Below are 13547 nucleotides of genomic sequence, written 5' to 3' on the forward strand. Positions count from 1 at the left end.
AATCTTAAGAACGAGACAATATTAACAATATTGGTTGATATATTGAATTTAATTTGAACAATGGTATTTACATATCCGAAAAAAGTGCTCTACGCTAAAATCGTGGTAAAACTTTTCTTGTTTTTCGAATATGCATATGTGAAGACAGTTTTCGATTAAACATAACCTAGATAATATATGTGTAAAATGAAAACACTATTTTGTACACAGGTATAATTGTGTTTTCATTGTACACATATAATCTAGGTTATGTTTACAAACAAACATATTCACCGAACTTTTAGTCCATGTAGAACTGCAAAGAAAGCACACGTCTTAGGCGTGCGCGCTAAAAGAAAAACATGTAGCACCTGATGAGATATTTACCAGTCGATTGATTGTGGCGAATGTATGAGTTTCGGTGTTGGAAAATAGTAGTAAAATTTACAATTTTGTGTCAGTGCGTTTTAAAAATGTCATTAAAAATGTCCTGGTACCTAATGCGTTGCACGGTTACATTTACCTGTGTCCTGGTATTATTATTCGTCACGGTCCGAATTTCAGCTCCAGATACAAACGCACAAGTTGATTTACAAACGCTTGATCGCGGGTTGACCACAATCTTGCACGCCTTATCACCGGAACTTTCCACAACGATTGGATGCAATTTCATGTATCACGCCATCTTTCACGTGCACGTAAGTCATGCGCTCCCCGGCGAAGCTCTGGTACAGTATTCCTTTCACGACTGGTCCAAAACAATGCTGGTGGTCATGTCACGCTTTCGTGAAATCAGATCTATGATCGAGCCCATGTGGGCATTTTGCTTGTACACGTATAAAATGGAGAACCTTCAAAGTATCGCGTCCGTCTTCGAGGAAACCTTTGAGATGCTACACGGTGCACTGAAAACGGATTGCCCCGTCTTGGAACATCCAGAAAACGACTCGCTGGAATATGCATCGTACATGGCCATAGTGACCGGCGACAATCGTCCGACGACGTTGAAAGATAACCTTGAAGGTTCCTATGTGATATTTTTGAACGACATCATAAGAGAATTGGCGGAATCCATTGCCGGCATCATTAGTGTAGACGGTCTGCGGCTGAGCAAAGTGATGGAGAACCCCAAAGTGTTCGACACGTTGACCGTGGAATTCCGGTTGATTCCCGATGACGGCAAGTTTAAATCATCATTTAATACCGTTTACAGAACGGTTTTAGATCAGAAAAAGTCGTTGCGAGAACATCTCAATGCGTTGCACGACCTTCACCGTCGCTTCGTGTCAATGGTCAAGATAATGATGCTCAGGTTGTGTTTGTTTCACTTGGCGTTCACCAAACACGTTGTGTGCGTTAATCGTAAATCCCGGTATAACTCCAAGTTTGCCGGCAAACTTAAGGAGTTCACACAGATATTGTGGTTGACAGACGACGAAGACCCATTGACGGAGTTCAGCAAGCTGTTCGGTACAGAAACAAACGGCGAGACGGCGACCATCGGAAAACTAGAATCGGACGGTAAGAAAGCGCTGCGAGACATTTGCGATGACTTGCTCATGAACATACACGACTACGGTACTGAACCCATCTCGACGGGTTTGTCAATTGCCCGAATTACAGATATCGCTGGAAAGACGGGTGTAGTTATGAAAACCGCATGTTCGGAGTGCAAACATGTACTGGGATGCCACGGAATCGAATTTACTCATTTGTACATTGATGTTTTTGTCGACTATCTCGAAAAAACATTTTCCGGAAACGAATTCTATTTAATTAACTTATTCGCCCGTGCCCCGTAAAGTCACGTAACGCTAGCCTTCTTCAATGGCCAATTTTCAAAATTCAATAGTACAAAATTGTTGTTATTTTATATAGATTAAATGTTCAGGAATTTGGGGAAAATAAGTAAAAAACTACGTTTATAACATCCGGTAGATGGCCATTTTTTTTAGGAATTATAGGGCACCTCCTGAATTAAATGTATTTTTTCTAACAAAATAAAATTATATAAGAAACATGTTGCATTTCTGCAAAAGCGCAACATGTTTTAATTTCTCTTTTATTATTATATTGTATAGGAAGTATACACAACACCATCTATCATATTAAAGTGATATTTAAACATATGAATAACTATGATAACCATTCAATAAATGAAATATGAATAAAAAATTAACTATTCATTTTTGATTTTTTTTTTCAAATTCTACGCCATCCAATTGGTTTAAAAAGATTTATTTACCTAAAATTTTAAAAAATCATGCATTGAAGGGTTAAAAATATTGAATTTGTTCTTATTGTTTGATTTATTTAGACGTACTATAAGTGGTGTTTAAAAGACTAAAGTATAACACAAAATCTAATTTGTTTTTTCTATTGTATTAGTTATCCGTTAACCATTATGTTTATTCTTTTAGACAATAAATGTCTTTGTTCACGTTATTAAAATGTATCTAAAAATGATTGTTTAATAAAATGTTGCCTATAATGATTTTTTGTTGTAATAAAGTATTACTATTGTTTTATACAGATTAAATGTTTTTTCTTGACGAGTGTGTGTGTGTAAGTTGGTTGATTGGCAAAAGTTCAGTATAAATCTTTAAGACGAGACAATATTCACGATATAAGTGGATATTGAAACTAATTTGAACAATAGCATTTACTTGTGTGAAAATGTCTTTTAAAAGTAAACCTACAAAATGGTAATTGTTGGAAGAAATTAGAGAGTAACATTTCATGTACAAGAAAGGGGCATAGTATAGACAATTCTAGAAGCACCGGCGATAGTGTATAAGCCGACGCTACCACGCCTTTCATAAATTAAAAACCAAAAATTTCAATGTAAATAATTTAGTGTTAATAATTTCTTTGTTATTTAATGAGTGTTAATATATCACATTTTCAATTCATGTTAGTTAAGTGTTTTAACTAAATTATTATAATATCCAAAATACTATAAATACTCTTTTAAAGATTTATTGAGATTTATGAGACGATTTATAAGAGTTGCTGTTGAACTAATATATTTTCAACTTCCTTCGGTCTAATTTTCAGACTTTAAAACCTAAAACTTCACCTAAAAAGCGATGTAAAGAAAAATGATATCTTTTAGTTTGTCAGAGTTTATCTGTAGTACAATGATTGACAAAAAATATGCCCTACAAATTTCGAACTAATACGACTAGTTTTAAAAAATGTGTAGAGCATCGTATTTAGCGATGAAAACGTGTACATTTAAAATGTAGAATTCTAAATGCATAAAGAGAGCAAATCTTTAATTAAACGTTTGAATTCCTTCAAAAAAAATTTTGAATAATTTTGCATTTTTAACTTAAAAAATATAGCCCTGTATACAATTTTAAAAATAGTCAAATAAGTTCCAAATCTGAGTGGAATATTATTTATTAAACATAGAACTAACTAAGAAAAACTTTGACGAACAAAAAATATCATACAATTTTTCCCCTAGAAGGGGTGGAAACTTTTCCTATTTTTTGGCGAAGTCTTAGGATTTAAGGTCTGAAAATAAGACCAAAGGTCTATAACATCTAAAATGAACTTATAACATTTACAATTTTCCTAAAAATCTGTTGTCACACTTTATTTTTATTTGAGAAAAACCAAAAAAAGGATAAAATTAAACTTTGACCGTAGTCAATTTTTTAGGCTCCTATGTGTGAGTGAATTATCAACATGCTTTTGAAAATATTTTCACTATATTGTTAATCACAATACAATAACAATATATTATGTACATATATGAGTAATAACGGCGGCAGGTTATTGTAGACAGACGATCAACCCTAATCGTATGCATCCTATAAATGATAAAACACAATTTTAACCAGATAACTGACAATGAATAATGAATTTATTTATTTCTATGGATACGCATTGAAGTATTAATTTGAAAGTGATTCTATCTTTTATATTATCTGTACAAATACAATGATCCTAAGATTTTTAATTCTAGTTAAAATGTCTGTATTATGTACATAAAGATACATTTTGTATCGTTTAGGTTTTTATGTTAAAAAAAAATCGTGCGTTATACAACAACCGTATGCGAGCGGACGTAACAAATGTAACACCTGATGAAATATTTACCATTTAGTTTTATTGTGGCGAATAATATGTATGAGTTTTCGCGATAGAAGATATTAAAATACATTTTCGTTTCGTCTTCAATACATCATGACGTGGTTGCTTGTACGTTACACGGTTACATTTACCTGTGCCGTAATACTATTACTCGACACGGTCCGAATTTCAGCTCCAAGTACAAACGACCCACAAGATGACGCACCATCGCTCGGTCGGTTGATGGCCGACATAGCTGTTGTCTTACCACCGGAAATGTTCCCATCGGATCTCGCCGGAATGATCGGATGCAATTTCTTGTATCACGCCATTTTCCACGTGCACTTGAGTCATGCCATTTTGAGCGGTCACTGGTCGGATGGTCAGCTCAACGACGATTTGGTAGACTATTGTAGTTCCAGCTGCTTTCACGACTGGTCCAAACAAATGTTGGTGTTCATGTCACGGTTTCGCCAAATGGACTCCATGATGCGACCCATGTGGGCGTTTTTTTTGTACACGCACAAAGTCGAGAAGCTTGTGGCCAATGGTGAAAGCATCGAGTGCATTTACAATGAGACTTTTGAGATGTTGCGCGATAAGTTGCAAATCGAATGCCCCATCTTGGAACCTCCAAACGGATATCCACTGACATTCGACACGTACATCGCCCGAGTGACCAGTGTGAATCCTCCGTTCGTGTTGATGGACAACGTCGAACAGTCGTACATATTATTTATGAACGATCCGATCAGAGAGATGACCGGATCCATTGGCAACGGCATTAGTGCGGATTGTCTGCGTTTGAGCAACGTCATGGAAAACCCCGACGTGTTTGACACGTTGACCGTGAAATTCCGTTTGATTCCCAACGACAGGGTTTTTAGAAAATTATTCGCTTTCAGTTACAAAACGATTATGAATCCGAAAGCGTCGTTGCAAAAACAACTAGATGCGTTGCACGACCTTCACCGCGATTTCGTGACCATGTTGAAAATAATGATGCTCCGGTTGTGTTTGCACCACTTGACCCTGACCAAGCATGTGGTGTGTGTTAACCGTAGATCCCGGTACAACTCGAAGATTTCCGGCAAACTTGAGGAGTTCACCCGGTTATTGTGGCTGACGGACGACGAGCCATTCACGCGGTTCAGCGAGCTGTTCGGTACAGAAACAAACGGCGAAATCGCCACCATGGCAGACATAAAGTCCAACGGGATGCGTTTGTTGATCGGCATTAGTAAAACGTTGCCTCTGATTTACAGAGTAACCGTCTCGATGGGTTTGTCAACCGACCATCTCAAAGATATCGCTGAAAGTGCCGGTATAGTTATGAAAACCAAGTGTGCGGAATGCAGAAATGTACTGGTCTGTCACAATATCGAATACACTAATTTGTACGCTTATGTTTTTGTTGAATACCTTGAGAAAAAATTGTCCGCGAACGAATTCATTTTAATTAAATTCTTTGCCCAAGCTCGCCATGAAGACACGTGTCATCCCTTCGATTCCTAATTTTTAAAATTTTATAGTACACAATTGTTTTATGTAGATTGATCAGGAATTTGGAAAAACTAAATAAAATATTACTATTTTGCGTTAAACATGTTGCATTCAACATGTTGCTACAATTGGCACAATAGTTATTAAGCATTGTTGTTACCCCAATAGACACACAAGATAAATATTATGTTCAAATATCAATAATACAATTATGTATTAGTCGATGTCAGTACATTTCAGCTGTTCATATATTATATAATATATATCTTCATTAAGTGTTTAGTTTTTGAATTCATTATATAAAATATTCATTCAATTAAAAACATTAATTTTCGTTTAACTTTACTTTTGTGTTAAATGATTAACATTAATTTATTTTCAGCAAGCTGTTCGATTGCGAAACAAACGGCAAAATAGGCCACATATTGTTTTATTACTTGTGTTTTAAAACGTTTGAATTTGCTTACATGATAGTACCATATTATTGCTACAAGTATTTTAGCAAACACAAAGTTTGTATAAAAAACCAATAATATTACTTAAAAAAACCTACGTTATGGTTTTTACATAATGTGTTTGTATCTATTTATTTATTTTTTAATTCAATTTATGATTATGTTTTATCTGTTTAATAATATTTGTTTTTGATACTAATATATTAAACCTATCTAATCAACCATTCTGTCTATCTCATTCTAACGATTTTGACCCCACAGCTGTATAGGCGGGGTACTTGGGAGGCCCAGTTCATTTCTTTATAGAATTATAAATTCATGTATCTATGTTGTATTCTATATGGCTTATGGCTTATGCGTTAAAAAATCAAAAATAGAACAGCCGTATGCGAGCGGATGCAATAAGTGTAACACCTGATGAAATAATTATCATTTAGTTTTATTGTGGCGAATGTATGAGTTTTCGCGATAGAAGATGTTTGAGTGCGTTTTAAATATTTCTTAAAATTGACCTGGTCCCCCCAATACGTTACACGGTTATAATATTTACCTGTGTCATAATAACACAATACAGTTATGTTTTGGTCGGCTACACCCAAGTTTATATATAATTTACATTATGTGCTTGTTTTTTATTTATGTGTTTTTTGATAGTCATTGTTCATTAAAATGATCTGACAGGTTTACAAACATTTTATTTGCAAATGTATAAAATCATCGTGATAAATCTGATAATACATTCTTTTTATATAAGTATTTAAATACTATACATAGCTATTGGATGCAAAACTGAAAAAACATTGGCTTTTTTCAATGTTCATTTTTTGGTGACAAACTAAAAATATATGTATGCAGATTTCATGTGTAATATATTTATAAAAAAAATCTTCCTATTGTCCACTGTTGGTGTTATGCTAATTTGGAATGTACATATTATATCGTGCACACTGGAATATTATATCCAGTCTACAGTAGTGAACATCTCTGTGCAGTTATTTATTTGGTTTCAAAGAACTTTGAATACATAAAATATGAGTTATAGTAGGTACCTAAGAACTTTTTCTCAATATGAATATTGACAAAATAATTAAATTAAGGTTTAACATATGGTCGAGTTTCATTGCTATGATCATATTGAAAAGTGTTGTTGACGAACAATCGAAAAGTTTTATGTCCATCCATTTGTAGCATAGTAGTAACACCTTTGCACAGCATTGTTGTAATCTTAAACAAATGTTTATTGTTTAAATGATAAATTTACTTTTATTATTGTTATAATAATATATTTAGACTATGTATTTTTTTTTTGTGTGGAATTTTTTATCATTTGTTTTATTAAATTATTTTTTAATATCGTTTTGTACAAAATCGAATAAAAAATATGTATTTAATTATATTTATTGAGCTCTTTACTACATTCACTAACCGTTAATATAAAGCTTAGATCATAATTGAAAAACCCGTTGGCTGATATTTCATACATGTCGTAACTGGACACTTGTTTCATGAAACATTGCAACTGTAATTTTAAAAAATATATTTTTATTATTAAATTATACGTTTTATATTTAAAATACTCTGGATCCAGAGAGATATATATTTATAATATACTACCTATATGAGTAGATATATTTATATGATGAAAATGTCTATTTACTTAAAAATAATGTTAGATATTTGAGTTTAAAAATTTCAATTTTCCGCATTTACATTTTTATTTATTATATACAAAAATTGATACAATTTTATGCTAATGACAGTAATAATAACCTGTGTGATTATTTCTTCAGGCAAATCGGCAATCCGGCAAGAACGCAAGTGAAAAATTATCCTATTTTTCTGAAACAACATATCAATAACTAGTTAATTAAATAGTGATTTTATTAGACGTGTAAATACAAATTAACAAAGTTACGATTTGAGTAAAAAAAAACTAGCATTAGAAGATAAAAATAAATATAGAAATAATTTAAGAATGTCTTAAGTTAACCTACAGACCACTTGAGGCTCGTTTTTTTAAATTTTTAACTATAATTTAACACTAAAACTAACATTACACAAAAAACATAATACTACACAAATGTATTAGTGACCAGTTGAAACTTGAAAGCTAACTTGCATATCAACTGATTACACACGTAAACACGTTTCAAGACAGATCTCAACTTGAAAACAACTGTTTTGCGATAAAGTTTGACCAAATCAATCTTTCCTCGATCCACCGAGAAGTTGATCAACTTTATGGAAACAAAGGTTGCTACTAAAAATTGCATTCAACTTTTGTTGATCGACTACAATCGGTCATTTAAACTTGATTCGCGAGAATGTGCCTTTAGCCAATTTTCACCTGTACAGAATGCATGTATTGTTAGAGAATAATACGTCGTACTACCTGATCGATAGTCCACGTGGTTAGTGCCAGCAAAGTGACTACAAAGAAGATGTTTTGGAGAAACACCAGGAATGCTGGCAAAACGGGTATGTTCGGGTCGTTTGCATACAGGATGACGAAAACGTTTAAGCCCATATCGAATATTATAAAGTAAGAAAGAAACATCAAAACGGGTCCGTATGCGATGCTGAACATTCTGAGCAAATTGCAAAGGTCGGCGTGCAACAGTCTGCAACATTCGACCAACATGACCACTTCTTCTTTGGACCAGCATCCGGGCGTCATCAGCAGAGTGGCTGGTAGTCGTTTCCAAAATACGTTCAGTGCACAAAATCTGCATCCCAAGTTTCCCAAAAATATGTACGTGTTGGCCATTATCACGAAATCGGCCAACCGCGGTATGTCGCATAGAATGCCGACTATCAGTTGGTAAGCCGAACTCACATAATTTCCCAAAATCGCGACCGACATGATGGCGTGCATTGCTCCGAAGTACACAGTGTACGCGTAGAACACGGTGTGCCAAAATACAATTCCCGGTGTGCGATTGTAGGACAACAGCCGCGGATCAGTAGAAATGTTCAAATCGTAATCCGTTATGCCGTTTACCAGTCTGAAATCAATCGACGACGTTTGAATCGCGTTATCGTTGAGATACTACATTTTATGTAAATAAAACACATTAGAAATATCACATAAAAGGGGACGCCACCCATCTGCCATTGCGGTAAGCGCTCATAGGTTCCCAAGCCATCCTATAGTGTTATTCTGCAATTGGTATACCTTGGTTATAACCTGGTAAAAGACCACGAAGGGCGGGGTAGAGCGGGACCGTCATAACCTAGAGTGGTAACCTGTTATCATTTGGGAACCTATGACCGAATGCCTGCTATTACTGAACTTAGTTCCATATGAAGGGCACAGGGAAAAACGGTAGTTGTCACATTATGAAACATTTTTTTTTCAAATAGTTTTTTTCAATTTATGCCAATCATTTTTTTTATTTATGTCAATAGATTGTTTAAATAAATACATTTATTATTAGAGTAGCATTTAATTTTTTTTTTGTTCTTATGTAAGAAGGTAGAGGAATTCACGAACTTTGTTTTTGTTATACTCCAAAATTTTCATAATGTGACAACTACCGTTTTTCCCCTGTGCCCTTCATACGGAACGCATATTGCCTGCTTAATATGAAAATGTCCACTAGTAAGAGGCCGCCATTTTGTGAACAGTCATCGTTTTGTCCATGATGTGTTTTATTGTTTTTTCTATGATTTATCAAATATATATCACAGACTATGTTATGTAAATAGCTGTGATATTATGATGGTGTTATCATCACCTTATCTAACATTCCTAATACAGGGAGATATTATTTTTATCATGGGCCACTCAATATTTCACTGGGTTTAATAATAAGTTGTTTTTTTCATATAATATTGTGATCTCAATTTTTCACAAACGTGTATGTTCCTATCTCCCTCCAAACTTACTATTTTTATATCGACTTTTGAAACTTAAAGTGTAACGTATATATTTCATTAACTTTTTATTCAATTGAGAATAATGTACTAAAAATGTTGACTGGTCGATAACCTATTTTGAACCACTATTTTTAAAGTTCTTGAAGCTTTAAGTTTAGGGCAGGAAGAAAGATGGAGTGTAGTATTATCTGCGCGCACTACCCCTCCTGTCTTAACTTTTAAACTCTTATAACTTTAAAAGTAGTGGTTCAAAACTGGTTATCAACCAGTAAAAATAATTAGTAAAATATTCTCAATTTAATAAGTTAATAAAATATATACGTTAAAATTTGAGTTTCAAAAGTAGCTATCAAAAAACTTAGGTACTTAGAAGGGGAACATAAAAATTTGTGGAAAATTGAGATCACATTATAAAAAAAACACTATGAAAAAATCCACTATAATTAAATCCAGTGAGATATTGAGTGGCCCACGATAAAATATCACCCTGTATATATCATTGAAAAGGAACGTAGTATTTTTACTTTCTATAAAAATTGGTACACAAAATGGCTGCCTCCTAGGTCAGGACATTTTCCAATCTGAATACACGTTCCTTGTACCGAGTTCAGTGCCTGCAATAAATTAGAAGTGTAAGTTCATTTTTTTTACATTTACCATGTCTACTAAACTGACGGTGTGGCGTTCCCATTTAAATTATTTTAATGTTCTATAACTTATAATTTTACTTGATTATCCATTTGTCTGAAATTCTGGCTGCGACCACAATTATCCAATGGCGAAACATATTGAAATACATTACATGATGACTTTTTACTTGGATAAGTTTCCACGTGATAAATGCGTACGCTCCTATTTGCAAAATGTCACCAATCAAGTACCAGAGTGTACTCGAGTGTACCATCGTTTTGTTTGAGTTGATATGATGGGAAAACTTCCAGACACCGGACACTTTTGATAGAAGAATAAACGGTTTCAACGACTTCAGAAATGACGTCTTGGTTTCGTGTGCAGTTTCAGCTGACGACAATATCGAATGTTGTATTAAAAAATGTTTAATTTGTTCCATTGCACGGGGAAAAGAAAAGGTCGGTATGGTCAGTAACGTTTCATCGTGACACTGACGATGGTATATTTAGTTCCAAATGAAAGTGTAGATTATTTCATTGACAACGTGACAAAATAATTATCACTTGCCAATGAATGTGTAACAAAATAATCTGTTTCTAGAAACACAGTAGCGTTAAATGAGTCGAATGTTTTATTTTACCTTAAGACAATATGTCATCTCTTTTTGAAATATAACTGTTCAAAGACAATTTAATGTTAGGGTATGTCAAGGCGTACATTTTACATTATTTTTCCATGTCCGCAGACCACACACACACACAAATGAGAAAATTATTACACTATTTTGTGCTTGGAAAACTATAAATATTTTATTTAGCCTTTGACGAAATCGATTCGGTTAAGCTACCGCAAAAAATATACTATGTATAATCTCAACTAAAATAATTAATGACTAGTTATGAATATAAGAAGATATATTAGGGATATATATTAGGGTGGTCCTTATTTTGGACTGGGTTGAGTTTTTCATCTGCCCCTGCAATAAGTTAGAAATCACAACCAAAAATATGTCATACTTTTTTAAGATTTTTATCTCAACCTTATAATGAGATTTATTTTGCATTATCTATAATTAAAATCAATTGGACTACAGTTATAATGTGTATAATTTTTTTTTTTTTCAATATGACTGACAAACGAACGTTTTGAACGGATATTTAAAAACGTCCATTCATACTCGAACTTTCTTTATTTTGTATTGAAAACTTTATATATGTACACCTTGTGTTACTTTATTGCAGAAGAATGTCAGTATCCATTTTGATAGGAGTTTTACTTTTTTGACCAACGACTAGATTCGATAATGGATTATTTACTAATCAGTCTAACTTAAAAAAAAAAATTTAAGTATGCTTCTAGTTGAGATCAAATTTGGTATCTCCAAATACTGTAATGATTTATTTCACTTATAATATATTATATTAGTATACTGTATATTACTCATTGAAAATAAAAACGTTTTTATCGAAATACAGCTTTTTGTGTGGTCCATCTTCCACCTATAGATGGCAGTATGTATACAATATTCAGTCGCCATCTCAGTGTGAAACTCATAGATGTCGTGAGTATTTTGGTTATAAAGCAAATTCTAGGCTTTTGTGTTGCAAGTTACGATCAATCTTCAACGGCTTTCTTGAGAAACTACGCTTGCCTAGTATACACAAATCTAAAATTAGTTCTCATCACCGTTCTGTTGTTAGACTAATAATTGTAGTAATAATAAATCATAATCGGTATGAAGTCGGCTCAAAATAAATAATATCCACTGAACGAAAAATACATTAAAAATCACAGGAAAACGTAAAAAAACCGCAATTAAATAAATTGATACCGAAAAAAAGTTGAAAATATTTCATAAAAAATCTGTTTGAATTTTGCAAAAAGAACTGACCTCGACGTGATTTGAACACGCAACCTTCTGATCTGGAGTCAGACGCGCTACCGTTGCGCCACGAGGTCCGGTGTCGAAACATGTTTAAATGAGTATATTTAAATCGAACGCTATTGTATAACTTCATCGACACAACACCAGTGTGATAATATATCCCATAGTATTTTTATCTTCGATGCGGAGCTGAGAAGGTATTGTTTTTCCAATAATGTGTTTTTACTTTTGTGCTACTCAGCTGATTTATTCGTGTAGCAACTCTATATATTAGTAATCGTACCTGAAAAGGTACTTTATTGGGACAAAAATTTAAAAAAGTTCACCCCTTCCCCTTTAAAATCGACAAAAAACACCCTAAAAATGTACATATTTTTCGACTTCAATAAGGCGCTTTATAACTTTTTTTTTAATTATTGAATTAATTCCAAATTTGTATAGAATATTCTTAAGACGTCTTCATTCTTATACCTATGAACATAGAACATCATAAATCCTTTTCCAAAGAACTTGAAAGGTCAAAGGGATAAAAATGGTTTTGTTGTTTTACTTTTCAAGCAAACTTTTAGGTATTTAGGTCTGAAAATTGGACTGAAGGTAGATCTAGAATGGAACTATAACATATACAGTTTTCTCAAAAATCTGTCGGCAAACTTTTTTTTTTCTAAAGGAAATATCCAAAAAGAGTAAATCAACAGTCAGTGTGCAGACAATCAACCCTCATCGTATCTACCCTAAAAATATTTAAAAACAATTTTAAGCACTAATTTGTCATTATGTAAAATTTAATAATAATAACAAGCTCGTATAATTGTTTAAAACCAATTTTTATTATTATAATTTACAAACTCCAGTGGTAAGAGTAAGATATTATACTATTAATATATATTATTATATTATATAAAACATATATTTTGTTATAACCGGGGGGTGGACACCCAAAGTTTAATACGGTGTATATACTCTCATTTACCATTCAGTATTATGTTAATACTGTCCATTGTCTAGTACTAAGTTTTAAGTATTATAAAAATTATTGGTAAGTTGATGAAAAGTATAAAACTATAACGAAAAATTGTTGATTGTTCTCACATTTAGTATTGTATAACGATAAATTGAGTCATCTCAACTTT

The 13547-nt window shown here is 33.0% G+C and overlaps 1 protein-coding gene and 1 non-coding gene across 2 annotated transcripts; both read right to left on the bottom strand.

Moving 5' to 3' along the window:
* Nucleotides 1-7112: 7112 nt before the first annotated feature.
* On the bottom strand, nucleotides 7113-10832 carry LOC126837885 (uncharacterized). The gene is made up of 5 exons (XM_050571848.1): nucleotides 10628-10832; nucleotides 8413-9025; nucleotides 7791-7859; nucleotides 7447-7539; nucleotides 7113-7244 (listed from the first exon to the last, which is right to left on the bottom strand). The coding sequence occupies exons 1-5, from the start codon at nucleotides 10801-10803 to the stop codon at nucleotides 7113-7115; spliced, it is 1083 nt and encodes a 360-aa protein (XP_050427805.1). The 5' UTR covers nucleotides 10804-10832.
* Nucleotides 10833-12416: 1584 nt separating this feature from the next.
* Nucleotides 12417-12488, bottom strand: Trnaw-cca (transfer RNA tryptophan (anticodon CCA)). Its single transcript has one exon. It is a non-coding gene; the product is annotated as a tRNA-Trp (tRNA).
* Between the last annotated feature and the right edge of the window lie 1059 nt (nucleotides 12489-13547).

The sequence above is a fragment of the Adelges cooleyi genome, unplaced genomic scaffold (assembly GCF_023614345.1).
Source record: "Adelges cooleyi isolate 19-005CV unplaced genomic scaffold, UGA_ACOO_1.1 ACOO_flye_CR_arks_rails_tigmint_CR_PRNA_30, whole genome shotgun sequence".
NCBI classification, from domain to species: domain Eukaryota; kingdom Metazoa; phylum Arthropoda; class Insecta; order Hemiptera; family Adelgidae; genus Adelges; species Adelges cooleyi.

What these genes read in the sequence shown, in the direction of transcription:
- LOC126837885 (XM_050571848.1), bottom strand. Translation starts at nt 10,803, where the DNA reads ATGGTACACTCGAGTACACTCTGGTACTTGATTGGTGACATTTTGCAA. An exon ending in TCAGACAAATGGATAATCAA is followed by an intron (nt 9,026 to 10,627) that starts GTAAAATTATAA and finishes GATTGATTTCAG; the next exon opens with ACTGGTAAACGGCATAACGG. An exon ending in CTGAAGAAATAATCACACAG is followed by an intron (nt 7,540 to 7,790) that starts GTTATTATTACT and finishes TTAAAATTACAG; the next exon opens with TTGCAATGTTTCATGAAACA.